This window comes from Sphaeramia orbicularis, chromosome 19 (genome assembly GCF_902148855.1).
Source record: "Sphaeramia orbicularis chromosome 19, fSphaOr1.1, whole genome shotgun sequence".
In the NCBI taxonomy this organism is placed as follows: Eukaryota; Metazoa; Chordata; class Actinopteri; order Kurtiformes; family Apogonidae; genus Sphaeramia; species Sphaeramia orbicularis.
Genome location: NC_043975.1, coordinates 6611125 through 6638924, shown reverse-complemented (window position 1 = coordinate 6638924; position 27800 = coordinate 6611125). Strand labels below are relative to the sequence as shown.

The 27800-nt window shown below is 35.2% G+C and overlaps 1 protein-coding gene across 3 annotated transcripts in view; it reads left to right on the top strand.

The window, feature by feature from the left end:
- Nucleotides 1-27800, top strand: part of dock1 (dedicator of cytokinesis 1) — a 506089-nt gene that overhangs the window by 123098 nt on the left and 355191 nt on the right. For all 3 annotated transcript variants that reach the window (XM_030163232.1, XM_030163231.1, XM_030163230.1), the window contains exons 14-16: nucleotides 4935-5059; nucleotides 21110-21208; nucleotides 23165-23237. In XM_030163232.1, the coding sequence (XP_030019092.1) occupies nucleotides 4935-5059; nucleotides 21110-21208; nucleotides 23165-23237 (297 nt within the window). The remainder of the gene's footprint in view (nucleotides 1-4934; nucleotides 5060-21109; nucleotides 21209-23164; nucleotides 23238-27800) is intronic.

Below are 27800 nucleotides of genomic sequence, written 5' to 3'. Positions count from 1 at the left end.
TTCACATGAAATGCAAATTGTGGCAAATTTAATTATGACGGAAACATACTTTATTAGTGTTGGATGAAGAAGTAGATTAGTTATTTAATGGACTGAAGTTAGCCATAAAACGCATTGTGCCAAGTATCCATTAAAGCCTCGTAAAGAGTAAAGAGACCCTTCCTAACGTCTACTTTGAACTTTCCACTATGTAAACGTGGAACGAGATTTTTCTCTCTTCTCATGAAATTATTGTGACAAAGTGATTTATTCTTGATAAATAAGGTGTAACTGGGACACAGTATTTAACCCTTTCATGCATAGTGGTCACTCCAGTGGACAGTTACTCTACAGCTTTACTCTTGTATATTCATTAGTTTTGTTGTTTTAGTTCCATATCAACCAACACAGTGGACACTTACGCATCATCTCACAAACTGCAATTCATACCATTATTGTAACTTTGCTGTTCTTGATTGGTTCTTGAGTGGAAATCAATTGTTAATATTTATTTTTTGCGTATTATCTCCATGAAGTGAGTAATAACTAGTATTAGAATATGTTAAAATGTGAGAAAACATCAGATTAGCTGCATTAAACATGGTTTCATTTCACTGTTTTTATATCACTTTATGATATTGGGTTTTAAATACATGTTTCTTTGCTTCAAGAATAGAATTCATGGTGTAGCTGAGTGGACATTTTTGTAACTCCATGAAAAACAGGTTGATTAATTAAGATTTAAAAAAAAAAAAAAAAAAAAAATTCAATCACATTGGGTTTTTTTTCATGCCTAAAGAGGAATAAAAACACTCAGGAAAAAAATCTTGATTAAGGTTCTCATAATTCATGCATGAAAGGGTTAATCATTACCAAGAATAGAAAAGAGTGAAGGAAAATAATAGCTCAGGAGATGAAAATTGCTCTCATCTAATTTTTTTCTGGTTAGTTTGGATGCTCAGCTGCACATTTGATCAGTTACTTGGTTTAACTGATTCAGATTTATTCATTTTGAGTATGGATATCTTTAATTTAGATGTTAAGTTCAACAGTTATCTGATCATGTCCAACATACACTATGTCACAGGTGTCAAACATGCGGCCCGGGGGCCAAATCTGGCCCGCCAAAGGTTCCATTCCAGCCCGCAAGATGAAAGTGCAAAAATGTATCTGTAAAGTCAAAGTTGTCAAAATCATTTTGGTTCAGGTTCCACACACAGACCAATGTGATCTTAAGGAAAAATAACAACACAATAACCCATAAATAATGACAACTACATTCCTTTGTGCAAAATTACGTGGAAAAAATTTAAAATTTACATTTTCATTTACAAAACTGTTCTTTCACTATAAAATGCAAATAAATGCATAAATAAAAACAAAGATGAACAACCTGAAATGTGCAATTTGAACAGTATTCTGCCTGTTACTAAAGTATTGTGCATTTATGAATTCACTGTGATCTGTAGTTGAGAATAGAATAGAAATCAGCAGAATAGAATAGAATAGAATAGAATAGAATAGAATAGAATAGAATAGAATAGACCTTATTTGCCATTTGCACAGGTACATCGCAGTATAGGTACATTGGAATTATTGTGCATTTCCCTGAGTTACGAAGTTAAAAAAATACATGAATAAAAACAGAAATAAAACATAAACATAGTTAAAACATCTAAAAACAGTTATTGCACAGACAGACTCAAATACACACTTGTAAAATAGAGTACTGCATCAGAAAAATAATAATAGTAATAAAAGTACTGGGAGATAGAACAGGTTGTTGCACATTCAATTCAGAGCACAGTATTAGTACCTGGTTAAAGGTGATTACTGATGTGTATAATTAGGAATAAAAAGAGGAATGTGTCCGAAAAAACAAAATTATTCCAACTTTATGTGATGGCAGGCTTTTATTTTGAAAAACATGCAGTAAATTGAGTGAAAGGTAACAGGATAAGATGACAATGTTGTTAAATATTTATGTAAAATAAGGATAAAAGGAACAGAAACCCCAAAACTGTCTAAAATGAAATGTCATTTACCATCAAGTGTTTGAGAAAAAATGCAATGTTTTGTCCTCTTTACTGATTAGAACAGACAGGCTATTGAGAGTAGAAGCCCTGCCCCTTTTGCTGTGCACCATGGGAAATAACATCAGAAAATATATGAATGACGGTCAATGGCAAGAGACACATGATTTATACAGATACAATGTTTGTCAGTGTAAAAGATAGATTTACAAGTCAAAAGAGATTTACAATAGATGAAAAAAGTCTTGTCATGTTGAAGCACTGAACGTAAACATTGAACAGATCATATAGAGACACATTTGAAAGAGGATTAAGGCCACTGGGAAAAAAAATAAAGTAAGGTCCAATATATATTTTTTTCATTATTATTCTGAGAAAAAAGTCAGAATTCTGAGATTAAAGTCAGAATTCAGACTTTTTCCTTCTCAGAATTCTGACTTTTTTCTCCGAAAAACAACAAAAAATATTTAAAACACAATTATTGAGAAAAAAGTCAGAATTCTGAGATTAAAGTCAGAATTCAGATTTTTTGTTCTCAGAATTCTGACTTTTTTTTCTCAGAATTCTGTTTTAAATACTTTTTTTGTTATTGTTCGGAGAAAAAAGTCAGAATTCTGAGATTAAAGTCAGAATTCAGACTTTAATCTCGGAATTCTGACTTTTTTTTCTCCGAACAATAACAAAAAAATATTTAAAACAGTCAGAATGCTGAGAAAAAAGTCAGAATTCCGAGATTGAAGTCCAAATTCTGAGATTAAAGTCAGAATTCTGAAGGAAAAAAAGTCAGAATTCTGACATTTTTTCTCATCATAATGATAAAAAAATATATATTGGACCTTAATTTTTTTTTTCCGTAGCCCTAATCCTCTTCAGTAGAAACATTTACAGTGACTTATGAGTATATAGTCCTTTATATTTCTGTATTTTCAGTCTGAGAATTAAACCGTTTTACAACAAAATGCAACTTTCTAGACGGGTAAAATTATCCTTTAATTTGACAAACATATTTATGAATTATGGTATGACTTAAAAGGGATCAGGAAATGACTTGAGTGTTATATAGTTTATTTTTTTCTATATAAGGTCCCATGGGACACAACTGGAAGGGGCGGGACCTTGCTTCTCTATATATCTAAGTTGTGACATCACTTCCTGTTTCTGAGTCCACTTCTGTTCATCTGTCTGTATAAAATCTGCTACAGAACGGTGTCCCTGAGTCCATTAAACACATCCAGTTGTCATTCTACCACTTTATATGTGACAATAAAAATCAGAAAAACTCTATGAAGCTGATTTAAAAAAAAAAATACAATAATTAAACAAATGAGAAACAACAATAACGCTGTAAATTACTTCCCACTGCATTTACACAACTGGATTTTTATGGATTCCCCTGAATGTTTTTATGAGGTGTTTCCTGTCTTCACACTTCATGTTTCATTTGTTCTTTATCTGTTCTGTCCAGATCACATGAAGGTAAATAAAGGGATGATTTATAGTCTCATACTGAGGTGAATCAGTGCACTGCAGTAAACACACCAGGAACTTAAACAGTATTTAAGTACTGACGATGGAAAATTGCATATTAACCCTGACTGGTGTACTGCTAAAGAAAGAAGATACAGTAAATGAGCGTAAAGGCGCCGCTGTTGTCGACTGTTTGGGCCTGGAAATGAGTTTTATTGCACCGTGATGTCAGCTGCAACAAGCAGATAATGTTAATTTCATCCATTTTCATGAGAATCAGCAGTTAATTATTAGAATCACGCGGTCATCATGTGAAAAATAAAAGTATAAACATAGCTTCATGATGTAGCCTCTTAAGCCCGGTTGCCTCTGTTACCAAAACAGTTCTGTCTTTGTTGCCATGACAACACTACATGACCCCTGTAGCAATGTACACACACTATACATACATGCACATATGTCGAAGAATGTCAGCTAAAATCCATGCAACAGAGCACAATTCAAAAAAGAACTTAAATGGGCAAATATTGAAAACAACTTAACAGTCTGAGACCAGCGTATGTTACGAATAATTTAATAAAACAACAGACCAGTGCGACAAACTTTAGCTAGCTTAACCCTTTCATGCATGAATTTTGAGAACCTTAGTCAAGATTTTTTTCCTGAGTGTTTTTATTCCTCTTTAGGCATGAAAGAAAAAAACAATGTGATTGAAATTTTTTATGAAGCTATTGTTCACGGAGTTACAAAAATGTCCATTCAGATGGACACCGTGCGTTTAATATTTGAAGCAAAGATTAAAACTGATCATCGAAAAGTGATATACTGTTTGAAAAGTACGAAATAAAAACATTTTTCATGCAGCTCACATTTTATCATACTCTAATACTAATTATTACTCACTTCATGGAGATAATATGCAAAAAAAAAGCCCAACTTTTCGATTCGGAAAGTAGTTAATTACAGTCTAACATCAATTAGCAACTGATTTACCCTAAAACATGTTAGTGCAGATCAGGTTTATCAAGAACAGCAAACTTACAGTAATGGTATAAATTACAGTGTATGGGATGGTGCATAAGCGTCCACTGTGTTGGCTGATATGGAACTAAAACAATAAAACCCACAAATATACAAGAGAACAGCTGGAGAAGAACTGTCCACTGGAGTGACCAGTATGCATGAAAGGGAGGGGCTAAGGTAACAGTAAGCAGATCCGGCAGTACAAGTGTTATTTCTCCATTGATAAAACTCACTGAACGAGACAAATAAAAACAAAAACAAAGGTGGCATAATGATTATGAATGAGGAATTTTGTTGTACATTTGCTTTTTTCTGATCGTAACTTAATTTTATATGAGTGAGACTTTCAGCCACTCCATGGTTTTGTCTTACACATGGGTAGAAAACTGAAACCAGCTGAACATCACTGTTTTTTGTCTCTGTGTCCAATAGGTGACGTAAGAAACGACATCTACGTGACCCTGGTTCAGGGAGACTTTGATAAGGGGAGCAAGACCACACCCAAAAACGTCGAAGTGACCATGTCGGTTTATGACGAGGACGGCAAGAGACTGGAGGTACGACCACGACGAATGTTAATTTACCACTTTGCTGTTTTTTAGGCCCGAGCCATGCAGATACGAGCTGGCGAGGGCCTATTAAAATCACATGGTTCCATTTTTTATTTTTATTTCTATTTTTATTTTTTTATTTTATTTATTTATTTTAAACTTTATTGTTTATTTTATGTACAGTACAAAACAAGACAAACATAGGGGACATATAGGATACACTGTCTACAACAAACCTTGTGACTAACAGTTGTTTTCAGTAGTGTGACGGTGAAGTGAAAATGGTCCATTTCTTCCATTTATCATGACACTGTTCTTCTTGAGTCTTCAGTCTGTGGGTCAGAATCTGCATCTCAAATTTTCCATTCACAGTTTGTATCCAGTTGTTAGTTGTAGGTGGTTCTAATCTGCACCATTTTTTGGTAATAGCCTTTTTAAAGGCTGCTAATAGTATTTTAAACATATCTATCATTTTTTCTTACATTATTACCAATAATAATTTTTTATTTATTTATTTGTTTGTTTATTTGTTTATTTATTTATTTGTTTATTTGTTTGTTTTATTTTTTCTTGGACACTTGAACGCAAATCTCACCCGTTCAACGTTCACAAAAAGTCAATTTTATTTGATAAAAATTCAAGCCTGTTGAATTTTTTTGTTTTTTTTAAATTTGAAGTCGCCAAGAAAAAAATATTGCAAAATGACTTGGCCACGCCCCCTCAAAAATCATAATACATTATGTGGATGGGAGACCTCCCTGAATTTTTTTCCACGTAGAAACATGAAACTTGGTACAGACATAGCCCATGGTAGGACAAGTAAAAACTTACATTATGGCCCTGCCCTAAACCCAACAGGAAGTCGGCCATATTGGATGGAGGTGTGGACCAATAAAATCAAACCCCTCCTACTTTTTACATCTCGTCTTAGGGTTTACATCCAATTTGGACCAAACTTGGTGAAAATCAACTACACACATTTATTATTATTATTATTATTATTATTATTATTATTATTATTATTATTATTATTATCATCACATGCACAGATAGCTGAATTAGAACATCTATGGAACAGTATAATAAAGTAGTAGTCGCAGTAGTAGTGGTATTAAAATACAACTTTTTTTGAAATTACAAACTTAGCTTTAGCCTCAGTTTCGTCACACTTGAAAGTTACCCTGCTTCAGCTCTTTTTAAACATTCAGGACACAAAGGCCTGTGGTGGATCTGTCTGTGACACGTTGTGTGATTTACCAGTCTTTCTTAAATCTTCACACAGCTCAGCACTCTGCTTAACTAACCGGGTCCCCTATAAACCAGCGTTACACTCAGGCCAGACTAGACGCCTTCGCCACTTGTCAGAAATGACAGAATGCAGTATTAATGCTTCGGGCTCTGATTGACTGGCCTAAAATGCAGCTCACCGCCGCAGGAATCAACCTTTTTATCGCCGTCAGTGGGCGGCAGCCTCAGGCGTGTGGGTATATACTAAAGCAGCAGAATCAGCACTTTGTTCCTGCTGTAATTACCTTTGCTAATGAAGTTAGAGGCCTGTTTTCTCCCCTGTCTGTTCATCTGTTTAAAAAGCTTTTCGCAAAAATTTAACAAACAGACCTGGGTAAATTTAGGTGGACAACAAGTGGATTGTGGTGATGAGCTAGAGTAGAGATGTCAGCAGTTAAAACATGTAATTTCAATTAAAGCGCAATTATTTCTCATTTAGGGGTGTATGGGCGTAGACGTTAAAGGCGTCTGGGGTTAATGGCATGCTGAGAATGCAGTCTGAAGAGTTATTTGGGTTTTTTATAGCGGGGTTGTATGAGGTGGTTGTCAGTGTGTTTCTTACAGTGGAAGTTGGTCCAGTGCAAAAGGTAATAAGTGGACGACAAAAACTACTTAACCCTTTCATGTCTACTGCTCACTACAGTGGACACTTATTCTACAGCTGTTCTCTTATATATTCATGGATTTTTTTTTTTTTTACATATATCTTTATTAAAGTTTTAAGACATTACATATCGTTTCTGACATGAATTGGTAACATTGTGTAGATCTCCCCTGAGTGTAATAGTTATAGTTCTCACACAATTATCAGTAAATGCATGTTTCTTCGCTTCAAAAATTAAATGCATGGTGTCCAGCTGAGTGGACATTTTTGCAACTTCATGAGAAATAGGTTCCTAAGAATTTTGTTTTATTATTATTACAGTTTTTTTTTTTAAATGTATTTTTATTTTTAACTTTTTATTTATTTATTTATTTATTTATTTATTTTTCATAGGAAAATTTTCAATCGCATTGTTTTTTTCATGCCTAAAGAGGAATAAAAACACTCAGGAAAAAAATCTTGATTAAGGTTCTCATAATTCGTGCATGAAAGGGTTAAAATGCCTAAAACAGGGTTCGTACGGGTGCTTGAAATCCTTGAAAATGCTCGAATATCAATGTATTTTCAAGGTATGAAAGGTGCTTGAATTTTAGTTTAAGTGCCAGTGATTTTATTTCATTTTTAATATTAACTGTGCGAGGTTAGATGCCAAGACAAAGTTACTAACAGAGAGGTGATACTTTTTTTTTTTTTTTAACTCATATCTTTATTGAATTTTTAACACATTATATATCTTTTCTGACATGAATCAGTACCATTGTGTGAGTCTTCTCGGAGCATAAACCCCCAAAATCACAAAAAACGGGGTGTGGTCTCACTTACTTGGTAAGTTATGATGATGAGAAATCAGGCCTTGATTCTAAAAATTTGAGAAATGAATTCCATACTTTGTGGAAAATATGAGTTGTAGGTTTAATTTTGAGGTGATGCGTTTTTAAAAATAAAACTTTATGTCAAAAATAAAAATTACCTGGCGTTGATTCTTGGTTCAGACTAAACTGTAGCTGCTTTTACATTGACCCTCAAATTGCGCGAATGTAACTTGCGCATAAAAATTTACCTAATGCAAAAACGTCAATTTCACCAAAGTCTCGTTTTTTGATTATACGTTTTTGCGCTTGCAAGAGGTGGTTTTTTGGGTGTAGTGCAAATAGTATCACACAAAACTGCAGTGGAAAGACCTTTTTCTGCAACTAGAGTCTTACGAATTAAAAAAATGGATGTTGACAGATGTTACAACAAGCGAAGAAGAAGAAGAGTTTTAAAAGAAACATGGTGCGGTATGTATGGACACACCAGGAAACTGAATAGTTTTTTAATTTAGTATGCGATAGATGGGTAATATATAATAATAATGAATATATCTGTAAATCAACATGATATTTACATTCGTCGCCGTGTTTATGGAATGACTTCTCATGTTATCTCGCGATAATAAATAAACAAATCATCGCATTTGTGATTTAATGGAAAAACCGACATTACACACTTCTGTTTTTTCGACATTTACTAAATATTGGTAAAGGTTTGTGCAGATGTCCAATGAAAAAGCCACTTGTGACAGTTCTAATCTTGTTGGATTCTAAACAGATTTTTAGTTCAGCTACTGACAACACAAACTGAACAGAAAACAGAGGTGATTAGTGGTTTTACTATGTTTTCAGTCTAAAAACAGAGCTAAGCTAACAGAGCTATAATGTAAACTATCAGCTGATGTAAATATTATAAGACGGTGTTATTTTATGCATCTGTGAGTTTTAATTTGAAGAAGAAAACTTGATGATACCATAATACAGATGTGCGTAAACAATAATCTTTATATCTTTATTCAGTGGATACGTAGCATTGATTTGTTTGTTTTGGTCCTTGGTATATTCCAGTATGTGACCTCCCCCGTCTGGTGAGATTGTTCAACTATAATAGCACATAGAACCACACATGAATGACACATTTTGCTCCTTTTAAGAAGATAAATCTGTTTTGTAAGTAGGTCGTTTTAGTAGAGATGGTGTTTAATCTGTTTGGATGATTAATCAGTGCTGATGGGATGTTTTACAAGCTGTCTAATATTAGGCATCTCAACTGGGAATACTGACTTTGAAGGAAAATAATAGCTCAGGAGATGAAAATTGCTCTCATCTAATTTTTTTCTGGTTAGTTTGGATGCTCAACTGCACATTTGATCAGTTACTTGGTTTAATTGATTCAGATTTATTCATTGGAGTATGGATATCTTTAATTTAGATGTTAAGTTCAACAGTTATCTGATAATATCCAACATACACTATGTCACAGGTGTCAAACATGCGGCCCGGGGGCCAAATGTGGGCCGCCAAAGGTTCCATTCCAGCCCGCAAGATGAAAGTGCAAAAATGTATCTGTAAAGTCAAAGTTGTCAAAATCATTTTGGTTCAGGTTCCACACACAGACCAATGTGATCTTAACCCTTTCATGTATAGGTCACTCCAGTGGACAGTTCTTCTCCAGCTGTTCTCTTGTATATTCATGGGTTTTGATGTTTTAGTTCCATATCAGCCAACACAGTGGACACTTATACACCATCCATTTTGGTGTGCTGAATCCAAAAATCACATTCATTTTGCTCAATCAGGTCAACTTTCTGAACTATGCTACATATTGGCTTTTTAACATTTTTGCTTACATTTATGGGCATTTTCACATCATATGATACAAAGTTCTTTCGTATTTCTTGCAATAAACGAGTTCTGAAGATTTTACTTTTGTCAATTTATGATTAATGTTTTTTTTAATATTACAGGTGAATGAAATGGCTTCGACTAGAAGATCTTGCAAAAATAAGCCTGACGTATTCTGCTACATCTGCGGTGAATACACCATTGTACCTAACAGGAATCAAGTGATCAAATGATTTTTTTTCTCTTAAAACCTATTTTGGGTGAGAACTATATAAAAAAATCAACTGATAAAGTCACAAAAATGTAATCAATTTTGTGAGAAGATCAAATTTTTCAAAATCAAATTAGCCAAAAAACCTGACCTGATTGAGAAAAACAGATGTCATTTTTGGATTTAGCGGTGCAAAATGGTCCGAATTCAGTTGAAAAAACCTAGACAACTTGCAAAAAACATTTATTTGTAACCCAGTGTAATAATGGGTTAGATTTCTATAGCGCTTTTCAAGGCACCCAAAGCACTTTATATTAATGATCCATTATTCATTCACACTCTGGTGGCGGTAACTACCTTTAAAGAGCAAACACCGTGGGTAATTGTTTCATGTTTTGATCAAACGAGACGAACGATCCCACAGCGTTGCCTCGGTCCACCCACCAGGATACTTGTGTCAGAATTCAAGCATCGCGGGTTGCCCATAATGACAGCTGATTGGTTTGTGATGATAAAAGCTCGGTCGTGGCGAGGCCTCCTGCAAACAGCGAATCAGAGGAGAGTGCCGTTAGCTTCAGCGGCTTCAATTATATATATTAGTACAAGATTGAGAGGGTTCGCTAGTGATTTGGCCCAGCAGGATGAGGAAGTGTGGGTCTGCGGTGATTATACTCTGGGTAAATGTAGTTTCAAGCACAAGAAGGTGGTGATGATGTTTGCTTCTATCAGATGTTACACTAAGTAATACCACAAAACCCAGTGTTATTTTTAGTTATCTAATTTTCACATCGTAAAAACATACACATAAATACATGTTGGTTAAAAATTGTGATGGATGGTTCCCAAAAACTCACAAGGGGCTTAACAAGTGGCAGCCTCCAGATTTCAAAGATTATTTACCAAGGTTCTTATCGTTAACGAAAACTAACGAAATGACGAAAACTAGAGTTGTAAAAACATTTTTGTTAACTGAAATAAATAAAAACTATAATTAACCCTTTCATGCATGAATTATGAGAACCTTAGTCAAGATTTTTTTCTTCAGTCTTTTTATTCCTCCTTAGGCATAAAAAAAAACCAATGTGATTGAGTTTTTTTTTCTATAGAGTTACAAAAACATCCATGCATTTCATTTTTGAGGTAAAGAAACATGTGTTTAAAACCCAACATTAGAAAATGATATGAAAACAATGAAATAAAAACATTTTTAATGCTGCTAATCTGATGTCTTCTCACATTTTAACATATTCTAATACTCACTTCATGGATATAATATGCAAAAAAAAAACAAAACCTTTTTGTCAAACAAATAACAATTGATTTACACTAAAACATGTCACTGCAGATCAGGTTTATCAAGAACAGCAAAATTACAGTAATGGTCTGAATGTCAGGGTATGAGATGGTGCGTAAGTGTTCACTGTGTTGGCTGATATGGAACTAAAACGACCAAACCTATTAATATACAAGAGAACAGCTGGAGAAGAACTGTCCACTGGAGTGACCTATGCATGAAAGGGTTAAAACAAAAAAACAATAGCTAACTGAAACTGTATCGTGTGCTTACAAAACTAACTAAAACGTATAAAAATGACGGATAAAATTCCCTTAGTTTTCGTCTTTGTCAATATTGTGTTGATATGAAATCGATTTATTTCCCTCAAGCGATTTTAGCTGCTGGCACCATATGATATTTAATGGTCTGTCACTTCTCATCGCTTTGTCGTTGAGAGTCGTCTTCTCATCCCCACACAAAATTGGGAGAAAGCAGCAGAGTCCTGTCTGGGATTTATTTGAATTCGACAGCAAAGAAGATAAAAGATATGAAAAAACTAAAACTAAGCATTTAGAAAATAACAAAAAGTAATAAAAACTGGCAAACCTGCTCTAAAAACTAATCAAAACTAACTGAATTAGAGGAAAAAAAAGTCAGAATTAAATAAAACTAAACTATTATGAAAAATCCAAAACTATTATAACCTTGTTATTTACAACCGCAGTTAAAAATATAGAAAAAATATTTGCAAGCTGCACAAAAGTACATTTTCAACTAATAAAATTCCACAGTATACCAAGTTTAGTAATGTATCCCGTGTGGAAAATTACAATCACTCAGGAGCAGAGTTTTCACAGGTTTTTTTGTTCCATTTGGAGGCTGCAGAGCGATGCATTAGACTTGTCTTTTTAGTTTATTTTCACTTCTCACACATTACTATTTTAGATGCTCTCTCAGTCTAGAACAGGCGTGTCTTGAAGTGCTTGAATTTGACCTTGAAAAATGTGTACGAACAATGATATACGTTTAGTTTTTTTTTTCTTTTTTTAAACAATTTTTATTTATTTTTCATTTTTATCAGTATAATATAACCCAGTCTCCTCAGGTTGAGGAGCAAGAAAAGAAACAAAAGAACAGAAAACAAACAAATGAAATGAACAGCCTGTGTTTGTGTCAGAATATGTTTAGGTCCATTAATAGACACATTTGTTACTGAACGTCAGCCATTTTCCCCAGTTTTTTAAAAAAGAGATTGTCTTTCAGCGTCAGTTTATATGCATGATGTTTCATGACAAGTATATCATCTATGATTGAAAGCCATTGTTTGTAAGACGGAGCTCTGATACGTGTTTTAAATTATAAAGTGAATTGAAGAGCTCATGCCAACAGATATGCACTGCAAAAATCAAAATCTTACCAAGTGTATTTTTCTCATTTCTAGTCCAGATATCTCATCACACTTAAAATAAGACAATCACCTAAAGAGTAACGTTTCAGTGAGATATAAGAACTTATTTTTAGACAATAGATCTTGAAAATCTTATTTCAAGAAATCTTACCAAGATAATTTTCACTTGTTCTATTGGCAGATTTATTTTTTTTTTGTGCTTAATTCAAGATTTTTTTTTGCTTAATTCAAGTTTTTTTTTTTCAGCTTCATTCAAGATTTTTTTTTACTGCAAGTTTTTTTTTTTTTTTTTGGCTTAATTCAAGATTTTTTATTTTACTTAATTCAAGTTTTTTTGGCCTAATTCAAGATTTTTTTGCTTAACTCAAGACTTTTTTTTTTGCTTAATTCAAGATTTTCTTGCTTAATTCAAGATTATTATTTTTTTTGCTTAATTCAAGATTTTTTTTTTCTTTATACAAGATTTTTTTTTGCTTAGTTCAAGACTTTTTTTGGTTGCTTATTTCAAGATTTTTTTTGCTTAACTCAAGACTTTTTTTTTGCTTAATTCAAGATTTTTTTTTCTTCATTCAAGATTTTTTTGCTTAATATTTATTTATTTTTTTTTGCTTAATTCATGCAAAACATCTGCCAATGGAAGAAGTGAAAATATTCTTGGTAAGGTTTCTTGAAATAAGATTTTCAAGATCTACTGTCTAAAAATAAGTTCTTATATCTCACTGAAAAGTTCCTCTTTAGGTGATTATGTCTGATTTTAAGTGTGAGGAGATATTTTGACTAGAAATTAGAAAAATATACTTGGTAAGATTTAGATTTTTTTAAGATTTAGATCTTTCATTAACTGATTTTTTTCCTTAACTGAGGCTTCAGTGAATGTCCTTCAAGACTTGACTCTGAATGCTGTCGGAGCCTATGGAGCCGTAATGATCGGATGCGGTCAATAATTAAGTGACATCGATCACATCTGTAGGCGCTCTACAGATTTAACCATCTCGGCGTCCTCCCTCTTTCACATGGCGTTCTCCTGGGATCGGCCCTAATTGGTTAAATTTGCCCTCTTCCTTCCTGGATTTTAATTGAACGAGTGGAGATTCTCTTCCTCAGATGAGAGGCGCTGTCATTTCCTGTCCGTCACTTTAATGTCTGATGCCGTTTCACTGAGATCTCTGATAAAAGACGTTTCTTTGAACTTCAGCCTCATCTTAACTTGGAGTCACTTGTTACTGATGCAACTTCAAAAGAAAAGTTTTCGGGTTAGTTTCTGCAGAGTTATTCGTGTATTTATTATTTAGAATGAAGACGAGATAAAATATATATCTATAAATACACAACTAGCCTCTTTTTGTCATACTTTTCCTTTAGTGGCAACACTTAACATTAACTTGTCACTTATTATTATGTATATTGATACCATATTAGCTGTCTTTTAATCATTATAAAGCACTTATTAATACTCTATTTCCCCTCCTCATTTCCCCATTAATGCTTATTTATGTTATGTATGTAAGGTTTGTCCCTCATATATTGCGAATATATTTAAATGTCCTGTCATACCATTACCAACAGTGTTTTTAATACTGACTTTTGATTCTCCAGCGCAGTGTATGCGTAGGTATTGTTTTGGTCTTTTCCTATGATTGATAAGTTACTGATGATGGTTATGGATACCCTAAAATGATGACAGTAGGAAAAAAAATAGCTGTAGCACTTGGAAATTGGAGACATATATCTAAATTTTCCTCTTGTAGAAGTTCAAGGCTTAATATTTTTTTTTTTTTTTTGCTTTTGTTTCCTCTAATGTCATATACCACCACCTTCCTGTTTTTAACAACATCTCAATAGTTAAAATGTGTTTGACAATTACATAGAAACGTAATCAAATTCAACTTTAATACAACTCTTTAAGTGCATTGTTACTTTCCATCAAAAAAAAAAAAACTCCAAAATTGCTGAAATTGTGTAAATTTGCGTACTACACTTTGGAAAAATGTACAAATTACTTAGATTATTAGATATGCAGTCTGTACATACCTGCATATTCATACTACGGTTATCTATTAGTAGCATTTTGTTAATTATTAGCATTTGATATTATATACTTGAAGAGATATGTCTAAATTATCTTCTTGTAGATGTTCAAGGCTACTGTTTTGTTGTTTTTTTTGCATTTGTTTCCTCTAATGTCCTATACCACCACCTTCTGATGACTCTACACAGCTGTATTTAGCCATGGAGTAGCATTTTTTAAACATAAACGTTTCTGTTTTGCAACATTTCAGTATTTAAAATGTGTTTGACAATTACATGAAAACACTGCTATAGAAACTTAATCAAATACAACTTTAATGTAAGTGTTTAAGTCCATTGTTGGCCTCCATTAGTTACTTTCCATAAAAAGAAACACTCCAAACGTGCTGAAATTGAGTAGATTTGCATACAATACTTTTGAAAAATTAACAAATTACTCAGACTATTAGATATGCAGTCTGGACATCAAGATCGAGATTCAAATTTTGTCATTTCAGTATATAAATACACAGAAACGAAACATTGTACTCAGGTCTTGATTTTCAGCAGCATTCAGTAAATAATATAAAATACTGATAGAAATAGTAAAATACTGATTTAAAAAAAACAACCCCCCCCTTAAAGTTACCTATAAATAACTAAAATTTTTATTTCTAAAGTGCACAGCAGTAAAGTGTTAATTAAAAGTGCATTCTGGGGCTCAAGTTCAACGAGAGTTCATTCGTCTAACCACCTCTGGCCTGCATATTCATACTGTGGTTATCTATTAGTAGTATTTTGTCAGTTATTAGCGTTTGATATTATATACTTGGAGAGTTGTATCTAAGTTTTCCTCTCGTAGATGTTTGTGGTGGAAAAATTGAATTGTATACCACTGTTACAGTGGTCACCAGTGACGTGAATTTGGAACACAGAGAGTAAAAGCCCCACACACCCCAAACTGTAACTTTCTCACCGTGTGTGGCGTTGAACTCAGTTCTGATTCCAGTGGTGAGACGGGCGGGGCTCGGGGCCAGTCCCCCGTCTGCGGTGTCGTTTTACCACGGGGCTACAGCCACTTTTTGGCCCGTAGGATGATCAGTCCACCAACCTCCGTCCCCCACCCGACAGCACACATGGAATCCTGCCGACAACGCCGATTTGTTATGGAAATGTTCAACTGATAACCCACACACAAAGAGGAGGAGAGAAAGTTAGAGTTAAAATAAATAAATGCATTTATTGAGAAGTCAATCACAGAGAAACTCTGTAAGTGAAGTCTGATTAAACAAGAGAAAACTAAAGATTATATAGAACCAAATCCAACCCCCTCAAACTATGATGTCATTCCTTACGTACATCGTACCATCCCATACTACTCCTTCCCTGCTCCGTGAAGAGGTCATGATGACCTCTTCACTCTAACCTTGCTTGGATCCTATCTGGAGCGCAGGCGCCATCCTCTATCTACACATTCAGACATTTAGGTGTTTGGGTTTTAACTCAAGGCAAGAACTCCGTTCCTGGGTTGGGGGTGTCACAGAGTGGTAAACATCACACATAATGAATAATGACTCAGCATTAAAAGAAGATGTACTAACAGTATAAAATATAAAGAGTATAAAATATGAAAAGTAAATTTTTCCACCACATGTTGTAGAAGTACGTCTCGCCCTCCCTACCCTCCACCCCCCTGTTGGACAAATTTTTTCAGACATAGGGGTGGCACCAGTAGGCTGATGATGCCGTTAGTGGGGCTTGGTTTAAAAAAGGTTGAGAAACCCTGATCTAATGTAAGAAAAATTAGACTTCACTGTATGTGCCAGTTATAAACCACTATATTTATTCAACCACTCATTGCTGGTCCATTCATAAAAAGTATTTTCCTGGTTGTACACTACCAGTCAAAAGTTTGGACTCAGCTTCTCATTTAAATGGCATGAGATGGACCGCAGATGGCCAACAAGTACTCAGCATCACTGGGAACTCCTTCAAGACTGTTGGAAAACATTTCAGGTGACTAACTCATGAAGCTCATCGAGAGAATGACAAGAACGTGCCAAACAGTAAACAAAGCAAAATGTGGCTATTTTGAAGAATCAAAAATATAAAACATGCTTTGAGTTATGTCACTTTTTTTTTAACTACATAATTCCATGTGTGTTCATTCATAGTTTTGGTGCCTTCAGTGAGAATCTACAATGTAAAAATAAAGAAAAACCAGATGAGTCCAAACTTTTGACTGGTAGTGTACATACTATCAATAAGAAGTAATGATTAGTTTATGGGGGAAAACTGCTGTTGATTAGCTTCGTCGTTGTAGATTGTGGTCATGCAGATTCAGAATAAAGAGTTAAAAAGCCCTTTTCTAATGGCTGATGAAGGGGCCAGTATGGCACTAATATGTATGCTAATAAGAAACTAGTTAATGGTTAATATTCATTCCATCATATGAAGTGAAGTCTTTCCGCCTCAGCCCTATTATCCGCTTGTTCTGGTGGTTTTTCTTTTTTCTTCTTTCCTCCGTCTTTCAATCCTCTGTGCCGCCGTTGGCTGATTCATCCTCCCCGTGTCTCAAAAAGGATTTGCGAAGCTCTATATTGAGAGTCTGGACAGTGACTTCTTTTCCACCTTGACATATTAGCATTCCCCTGCCAACCCTTCTCACCTGCGGCTAAGCCTGGGTCACTCCACCCCTTTTTGTCTTCGGAGCTGTCGCAAATGCCGGCAAAAATATAGGAGGGAGGGGTGGGCAGAGCATAGCACAGCACAGCACCTGCACCCCCCTCCCCTCCCCAGCACCACCACTACCACCACCACCACCACCACCCTAGATCTGCCCGGCATCGCTGGGGGAAACGGTGCCTGTTATTCCTCATAATTGCTGGTTGTCAGAAGCCATTAGTGTTGGAGTATTTCAGCAGCGACGTGTTGGCGGGCCAGGGAGTCAGCTGGCATAGTGGGAGGAAAGCAGTGGGATGGCTGAGCACTGATTGATAGAAAACAAGGCTTGCGTGCCTTCTGCTGTCACTCCATCCCTTGTGCCAAGTCCCCCTGGGGGGAGCGTTTGTATTTTACATATGCACCCTGACCTGTTGGAGAAACTCGCGGGTCCCACTAGGAAGACCAATTTACACGCTTGAATCCATCAACACCAGCTGGTCCTCTCTTCTGTTCCTGGCTTCCTTCCACTTCTCGCTGCAGCCGTTGCCCCACCCTCTTAAATGATTAATTTCTAATTTATTTCTTATTTCCACAGTGCTGTCATGGGATTGGCAGCCAACAGACAGGTGTTCATGCATTTAGTGCATCCAGACTTTAAAAGAACAGTCTGTTAGATTAAGGCTTTTTTTTTTTACCTCCTGGGTCTATATTTCCTGAAATCACTCAATGAGCCAGTTGGTTTCCCACATGCCTAGCTGTTAATATCTCCAAAATCAAGGCTCTGATGCTTTTCACAGCAGACATTTTGAGCTGTTAAGACCGAAAGGTATAATTGATATAATTAACACATAAAGTGGCCATTCCCAAATGAATTTTCCTGTGTATTTAACCTTTCTTTTGTTTTGTTTTTTTAATTGAGTTTTTTATTGACATTCTGCATCAATTTTGACAAAGATATTCATTTTAAATGTCATCAACAGTATACAGGGTGGGGAAGCAAAATTTACAATGAACATTTAGTTGTTTTTTCTCAGCAGGCACTACGTCAATTGTTTTGAAACCAAACATATATTGATGTCATAATCATACCTAACACTATTATCCATACCTTTTCAGAAACTTTTGCCCATATGAGTAATCAGGAAAGCAAACGTCAAAGAGTGTGTGATTTGCTGAATGCACTCGTCTCACCAAAGGAGATTTCAAAAATAGTTGGAGTGTCCATAAAGACTGTTTATAATGGAAAGAAGAGAATGACTATGAGCAAAACTATTACGAGAAAGTCTGGAAGATACTATTAAAGAAGAATGGGAGAAGTTGTCATCCGAATACTTGAGGAACACTTGCGCAAGTTTCAGGAAGCGTGTGAAGGCAGTTATTGAGAAAGAAGGAGGACACATAGAATAAAAACATTTTCTATTATGTACATTTTCTTGTGGCAAATAAATTGTCATGACTTTCAATAAACTAATTGGTCATACACTGTCTTTCAATCCCTGCCTCAAAATATTGTAAATTTTGCTTCCCCACCCTGTATTAGTCTGAATGTCCCATTTTTTTTTTAACAATGAAACAAACAAAAAGAACATTAATAAGTAGGGAGTGAATTGCAGTTTTTGCATTTACTATAGCTAATCTTCTATACAAAAATAAAAGCATCAAAGTCCAGTCTGCGTGGCATGATGTATTCCATCCATTTCTTCCAGCGCGTAACAAACAAGTCCTTTTTATAGTTCACGTCTGCAGTAAGTCTCTCCATCTTATATGTGTCCACTGTAATGTCCATCCACATGCTCAGCGTTGGGCTTTCTGATGAAAGCCATTTTCTTGTGATGGCTTTTTTGCCCGCTATTAGCAGGATATTAAATAAATATTTGTCCCTCTTTGGCCATCCTTCTGGTATAAGTCCAAAAAATAAAGATTTACATTCAAAGGATATGTGGCTCCCGATAATTTCTTGTGTTTCCTTATGTATTTCCTTCCAGTAATTTTCGATAATTGAACAATTCCAGAAGCGATGATAATGATTTGTATTTGTATTACCACATTTTCTCCTATTTAACTTTTCTTAAGTGATTCATCACCATATATTTTGGGGGGTTTTCAGTGAAAATCTGTTCTCCTATATTTACACTACCAGTCAAAAGTTTGGACTCAGCTTCTCATTTAAATGGCATGAGATGGACCGCAGATGGCCAACAAGTGCTCAGCATCACTGGGAACTCCTTCAAGACTGTTGGGAAACATTTCAGGTGACTACCTCATGAAGCTCATCAAGAGAATGGACAGAATGTGCAAAGCAGTAAACAAAGCGAAATGTGGCTATTTTGAGGAATCTAAAATATAAAACATGCTTTGAGTTATGTCACACTTTTCTAAACAACATAATTCCATATGTGTTCAGTTATAGTTTTGATGCCTTCAGTGAGAATCTACAATGTAAAAATAAAGAAAAACCAGATGATTCCAAACTTTTGACTGGTAGTGTTTGTGCCCTGCGATGAACTGGCGATTTGTCCAGGGTGTACCCCGCCTTCGCCCCTATGTAGCTGGGATAGGCTCCAAGCGACCCCCGTGACCCTAGTGAGGATAAAGTGGGTTCAGAAAATGAATGAATGAATGTTTGGGTTTTTTGTTTTGTTGTGTGTTTTTTTGAACCAGCCACCACCACCCCCCTCTTCGGAGGACAACTTTATTTTTAATTCCAGCTTGTGTTTAAGTAACAGTCTCCAACTTTATACACTAGTCAACATTTGCTAGGGATCAGGACTATAACTTTGCTAGATTCGGGGGTGTAATTCTGGAAACTTGACAGTTTATTTTCCCAGTGGAGTACAGCCTGCGGATGCGGATGGTGGCCACACACATTATTGACATCACACTGTATGTGTTTCAGAACATTCTGAGTGGTTTCAGTGAAAACAAAATTGGAAGAGTAATTGTTGTGAACTCTAATTTCTAGGGTTGTATCACCCTTTTGCCTGAAAGTGCAATAAAAATTTATGTTTTTTTACCTTTTGGTCCATTTTTCTTTACATGACTAGCCAAAGTACACACATAATATATGAAGTCACCCAAAATATTATACATCAATTATTGTGCAAATATAAAACTGATCCCTTGCAAATGTTGACTAGTATATTTACATGTTTATTCATTCCTTGCTTGTATACATACATGTGCAGGGAAGGCTCATATAGCACAAAGTGTACAGGGACAGGACGATACAAGACAGCGGGACAAGAAGGCAGCTAAGTGGTTGCTGTTCCAATATTTAATTCACTGATCATGTAAATGTTCATTAAAGCTCAGATAAAAATTGAAGGTCATTATATCAGAAACAGACAAAACTGAAGAAAAAGTGACTTATTCTGTAAAATCTATCGTTAACTGATTAATTGCGTAAAACAAGTCTGCCTATCCATGTCAAACTCCATGGGTTTTACTGGTGAATCAATGTTGTAGAGGATGATGGTGTTTCCACGGTAACTACAGAGCCTCTGAACATCCAAATGGGTCATATCTGATGACCATGAAAAGATGACAAACTGTATTTTACACTAATTATTCAATGTATTGATAGGATTAATGGATCAACAGGTATTAAACATTTTCCATGACTAGATAGTTTTGGTCGACAGCGGCTGTTTGGGTTTTTATGGGTTAAAAATGGGTGCGTCTGTTTCAGGCTATGGGGTTGTGCACGTGGGTTCATTAGAAACAGCCTCAGGAGTTGAAGTTATTTGAATGCTGTAAACTGCAAAATGCAGAGCAGGAGAGATTGCCATTTTTAAAGCGTTACTATATCGATGACACCTGTACTTTGGCTGCTTTTACCGACGTAAACAACTGCAGTGGTAAAGGTTTATTGTACGTACTCAAACAGGTAAATAACAAGGTCACTCACTGCATTGTTTGTGTTTCTTTATTTTCTGTGTCTAGAATGTGATCTTTCCCGGAGCTGGAGACGATGGCATCAATGAGTACAAGTCTGTCATCTACTATCAAGTAAAGCAGCCTCGCTGGTTTGAGACAATAAAGGTCTGTTTCTGCTAATTTACTCATGTTCACTTATGCATTTTTTTGCTGTTTGTAGAAAACTAAGCCTAATCTTAACTCACTTTTCTCACTTTGCGAGTTAATGCACTTCATGGGAAATATACATGCCTTTTCTGACACAGTAAACAATCGACCCTTATAACTGAAAGCGGTTTCTACTTCTTCCACATCTACCGACACAATGCAACATGACCGACACATGACATGAAAGAATGTTTACACTTGCTTTTAAAGTGTCCGGCAACTTTAATGTAACTCCATTAGTGCATAGAGTTGCTTTCGTCAATGAAGATTATAATGCAATATCTTTATCAACGAACCTTTATTGCATGACAACAACAAGACGTAACAAAAATGGTGGTCAGGGGACGATAACTATAATTAAATGTATAATGCAGTATTGTTGACTAATAAAAATGGCACTAAATGTAGTTTACGAAACATAAACTGTGATAAAATGTCTTTTCATTTTCGTTGACGAGATGAATTGACGTTATAATTTTTAGTTGCGTTACTAAGATACAGTTGCACCTGCAGTGAAATTGTGAGGTCCGCGGGTTGCCAGACATTTCGCACACCCAGGCGGTTTGCCAACTCCTGTTCGTACCTGAAGTCCGGACGGTTCGCTTTCTGTCTCATGCTCCTAACATCCAGGGTCTGAAAAGATCTGCTCCTGGTTTGGGTCCGCACGGTACAGTGCTGCAACCCCAACCGAGCCAGACAGGACCCGATGGGATGGTTTTGTCTAGACTATATTGACCAGATTAAAGAGCTGCATGACTAAAATATAATTTTCATTAAGTAAAACAAGACTAAAATGTAACCAGTTTTTGTTGACTAAAACTACACAAAAATAGTCATGTGTTATTCTGACTAAAATACGACTAAAATGCTCAGTTTTAGTCGATAAAAAACTATGAACGTGACTAAAACTAATAAAGACTGAAATGAGAGTTTGGCACAAAGACTAGACTAAAACTAAAATTAAAACAGGCTGATAAAAACAACACGATTAGTGCATTGTTGGTCTTCATTTGTTGCTATCCAGTAAAACAAACAAACAAACAAACAAAAAACACTTTAATTGTGTTGATGTGAATTCTCCACATTGGAAAAAACGTTCAAATTACTTAGATCAGACCTGGACGTTGTATGACCCTGACTGGCCCACACAAGGTCATTAGCAAATTAAAAGTCAATACAAATATATATCGTTGTAATAGATGCAACCAATGCAACAGCACTGCTACTGTTTTGAAGGATTGGCTAAATTAACGTATTTTCGCATCTACTTTCCGTACTTAGCATCAGGCTTATGCACTGACTGGTTTGTCGGTCAGTTAACGCCAAAAAAAGAAATACTGATTCAGGATGCAGAGTTTTTAACAGGAGATGGACTGTAAGTATTTTTTCACTGAAGTCAGAGGTAAAGAAAAAGAAAAGAAACTGAGATATGCAAACAAAGGTGGATGGATTTATTGTTTTTCATGTAAAGTTAATGTGGAGCTGGTTTTGCACATTTTCAAAAATGTTTTTGTGAGTATTCATTAAATAGTTGTATTCTGTGCGCCACATTTTCATTGTATTTTTCATTGACTGTTTTTATAGATACATATAGAGCAGAGCTGCAAGTGTATTGATCCGGCCCTAAACAACTATTAAAGTTTCTCATGTGGCCCCATAAGAAAATTAATTGCCCACCCCTGCCTTAGAGTATTAAATATTCAGTCTGTACATAACTACATTGTCATACTATGGTTATCTATCATTGGTATTTTGTCATTTATTAGTGTTTCTTTGTGCACCGTGATGGTTTACACAATAAATGAACTGATTAACAAGCCGCAGTGAAATGATTAAAACTGGTGTGTGTCTGACTCGGCTAAATCTGCAGCGTTTGTTGCTTTTTACAAACATTCCTTCTCCGTCTTCTCCCAGGTTGCCATTCCTATTGAAGATGTGAATCGGAGCCACTTACGGTTCACCTTTCGCCATCGCTCATCTCAGGACTGTGAGTACAAATGTCAGCTTGTGAATAATCATTTTTACTGATGACCAGCTGCACAATTGGTGGCTAATCTATCCACTGCCCAAAAAAAAAAAAAAAAAAAAAAAAGGATGATATCCAATCCAAGCAGATGTGCTGCATGGTGAAAAATACTTTGAAGCTTTCCATGTGTCGTATTAATCACAGGTATTAGGCTGCTCTGGTATAAAGCAGTGTCGTGGAGTGGCCTGTCAGAGGCTGCAGCTGGGACGTGAAAAATGCCTGAGGGGACTTGTTTGTTTATTGGGACCAGTGTCTAGTGCAGGATGCTGTCGGTGTTGTATGCCCTTCTGTTTTTTAATATCCTTTTTAATTTCGGGGGCTGTAAGGGCAGGGAAGCCTGCTTTGGCAGTCCCTCCGTCCCATCTGCCCACCACATGGCGAGGTCATCCCTCCTGCAGCCGCCATGGAGCAGGAAAAGAGGTTGAGGGGATGTTGGAACCATGACAGGCAGTAACTCACAACATGATATGAAAGAGAGTCTGGGATACGTTGCAGGACATCTGGATTCATGGTCTGTGATTGGGGAAAAATTATTCTTTAATGAAGCCGGTGAATCCTCATTGAGATTAAAATACCTTTTCCAAATGGGACTTGGCAAGAGAGTCGTATAGATGTAGTTACAACAAATCAAAACACAATAAACCCACAACTTCCATACACTGTGAATAAATGAAATATTATATCTAGTTATCAGAAATGCACAAAGAACAGTTTCAGCGCAAAATTTTAGAAGCAATTACATGGACCAAGATGATTATTTTCATTATTGCAGGGTGTTTGCGCAGGCCTTGAAAGTCTTAAAAAGTATGGACTTTTCAAATGCTGTTTTCCAGACCTTGAAAAGTCTGGAATTTTGTGTGAAAGTCTTATTAAAACTCCTTTAGCCCTATCGGCCTGCCGGCAGGCCTAAATAACTTATATTAATATTCATCTACTATAAAAAATATAATAAATCAGGACAATGGATGTTTTTTTCAACTTTTGCTCAAAGTTTAGACCCTAATGTTAATAAAAGTACATCAAAAGTGTATTTTAGTGCAAACTTTAATGTTCAAACATGATTTTTAATCTTTGTGGGGTGAAATATACACTATTAAAAAATCTCTGACATGAACAATTAATTTATGCATATCATCGTCAATCCAGCCGAAAAAAAAAAACAGGTGAGGATAAAAAATTCTAATTTCTCTTTTACTTTGTTACAGTTTACTCAGGCATAGTAATAGACACAATATTTTAGACAATGGGAATAGATTCTGTGAGGTCTGTAAATGTCCATAAACACCAAGAACATCCATATGAACCTGATTATTGTGAAGTAATTCTTCATTTACTTTGGGTATGTCTGTTTAGACGTTTTTCCCCTGAAAATATGGTCAGGGTTTAACAGATTAAAGTATTGAAAAAAATTTCTCTCATAGTGGAATTTTAGATTTATCTTGTAAGATAAGAAACACATGTGGAAAACATATAAAAACCGATAGGATTTCACTAACTGGTCGGTACTGGAATGATTCTAGTGAAACCTGTTTGTGTGATATCCATGCACTTGAAAATGTGTCTGTCAGTAAAACATAATTTACTATGAATTTAAACATATATTAAAAACTTTTCTACTACACACAACAGGTACAATCTCAACCAAAAAAGTAGGCACACAAGTATAAAAGTACATAAAGTCAAAGGTCAAGGGGGAAAAAAATAGCAGTTTTGAAAAAGTCTGGAATTTTTATTTGGATAAAGAGCAAACACCCTGGATGTAGTTACAACAAATCAAAACACAATAAACCCACAACTTTCATTCATTGTAAATAAATGAAATATTCTATCTAGTTACCAGCAATACACAAAGAACAGTTTCAGTGCAGAATTTTAGAAGCAATTACATTGACCAAGATGATTATTTTCATTATTGCAGGGTGTTTGCGCAGACCTTGACAGTCTTAAAAGTATGGACTTTTCAAATGCTGTTTTCCAGACCTTGAAAAGTCTGGAATTTTGTGTGAAAGTCTTAATAAAGTATTGAAAAAGTTTCTCTCATAGTGGAATTTTAGAGTTATCTTGTAAGATAAGAAATACACGTGGAAAACATATAAAAACCGATATGATTTCACTAACCAGTCGGTGTGTGATATCCATGCACTTCTGTGATTTTCACATGTTTTGACAACGTTTCTGTCAGTAAAACATAATTTACTTCGAATTATGCATTCATTTATTCATACATTTATTAAATACTTTCCTACTATACACAACAGGCACAATCTCAACCAAAATAGCAGACATGCAAGTATAAAAGTACATAAAGTGAAAGGTCATGGGGGGAAAAATAACAGTTTTGAAAAAGTCTGTAATTTTTATTTGGATAAAGAGCAAGCACCAGGATGTAGTTTTAACAAATCAAAACACAATAAACCCACAACTTTCATACACTGTAAATAAATGAAATATCATTTCTAGTTATAAACAATAGATAAAGTTGAAGAACAATTTCAGTGCAAAATTGAGAAGCAACTGAATTATACATTAACCAAGAGTATTATTCCTTTTAGATGCTTAGATTCCCGAAAGGCTGAAATTCTGTTTTTCCACTGCATTGTGGAGATAACTGAGATGAAGCAACGGACAAAAAAATCTGCTTCTCCAATTCCAACAATATCCTCAACTCACATTGATTTGACACAACAGTTTCAGTGAATTCATAAGTATTCTATCAGACACTGTTTTTTTGTACATTTACTGAGAACCTTTACTGAGTTCTGTTTGAGCTCAAGTGAAACTGAACATCATGTAAAATCAGGTAGATCACAGATTAGTTGCTGTTGCATCAATATGTGCAGTATGTGTCATCATTTTGCAATGCATGCCATGAAGGCCAGCTGCTGGGAAATCTCCAAAACATCATAGAGGAGAATAGAATAGAATAGAATAGAATAGAATAGATCTTTATTGTCACTGTCACAGGAACAATAAAAATCAATTTATCAGCAAAACAAACAAAAAAAAAGACTATGTAAAAAAAAATACTGAAAATGTAGGTATGTGCACAAAGCTGCAGGATAAAATGTCTATGATGTGTTGCTATCATGACCAGCAACACAAAGGGAAGACGATGACTGCAGTGGAAATGCAGCGCTCTGGCACCAAACCGAGGGCAAGTCCAGTAAAGTCGAGGCAAGTTGAGCTGATACCATCAGTGGAAAAGTGTCAGAAGTCGGAACTGTATCATAGGCAGACTCCAACATGTCCACATTGGCCGCTATTTTAAGAATTAGTGACTGAGGGAAGGGAAATTGTCAGGGTTACAACAGCTGCATGGTTGAAGAAAAAAAATGTTGCTGTTTTGATGCCAATATTGATAAATTCAGATTTCAGGTTTATGTTTATTCAGCCATCATTCATAATACAGAAAATACAAACAATGAGGCTGATTTTAAGTCAACCTAGTGTGAATTATGTTGAGAATGAATAGTTTTAGGCAGAAGCTAAATGCTTATATATGCCTGGCCTACATTCAAATCAAAACATCAAAAATCATTCCTCAAAAAAAAAAAAAAAAGGATAAAAAGGCAAGAAGTGAAGGCACTGGAGATACACACAGGAAAATAAGTGTACAGATAGATTGTTTTGCTCTTTTCTGAAAAGAAATATAGAAAAACAGTATTGTAAAATGTTTTATGTGCATGTGAATGTAAAACATATAAATTCTCCATTACAAAATCAAATAAAAACTTGAATTAAAAAAAAAAAAAAAAATCATTCCTCCTTATGTCCCTCAAAAATATCTTTCCAAACCAATGTTTTGAAAACTGTTAACCCTTAGGAGTCTGTTTTGCCCGTTTTTGAGTATTTCTGATTTTGCCTTTATATACTATGTAAAGAAATGTTTACTACGTCCATGTTTGGTATCTCTTTTTTTTCAACACAGCTTCATCTATCTCATATGCCCATTATTTTTTCACTTTAAACTACTATATCCGCACAAAAGGCCAAAAAACACTTTAAAAGTGAATATTGGTTCCAAATAATATTAGGTATGTAAAATCAAAACTGTAATAAATTAAAACTATACTCAAATATTTGACATAAAAGCATATCTTTACATTTACGGTCTACGGTTTTCTCACCCTTCGGTTCTCCCGGATTCAGTATCTGGTTCAGGTGGGGGTCATTCTCACCCTTGTCTGTAATGCTAATGCAGTCTGTGGATTAGAAAACGCAGATTCAGCCATTTTTTTCTGTTTTGAAAAAGGACAAAAAATTACGAAGATACGGTCAGAAGTATAACACCCCCCCACGTCATTTTCATACTTTTACTCATGTTTGTTTGCTCCGGTTTCAAAACGTGATATCTCCGGTTTTCTTTGCTCTATCAACATCAAATAAAAAGTGGGAGAGTGTTTCAAGTCTGCACTTTCGAATGCGATTATCCTCAGTGGTCTACGTGATTGACTTCTGATGTTATGATGCATTGAAAATTTTACGTGATTCAGTCATGGGGCTGTGACCACGGACCCCTAAAGG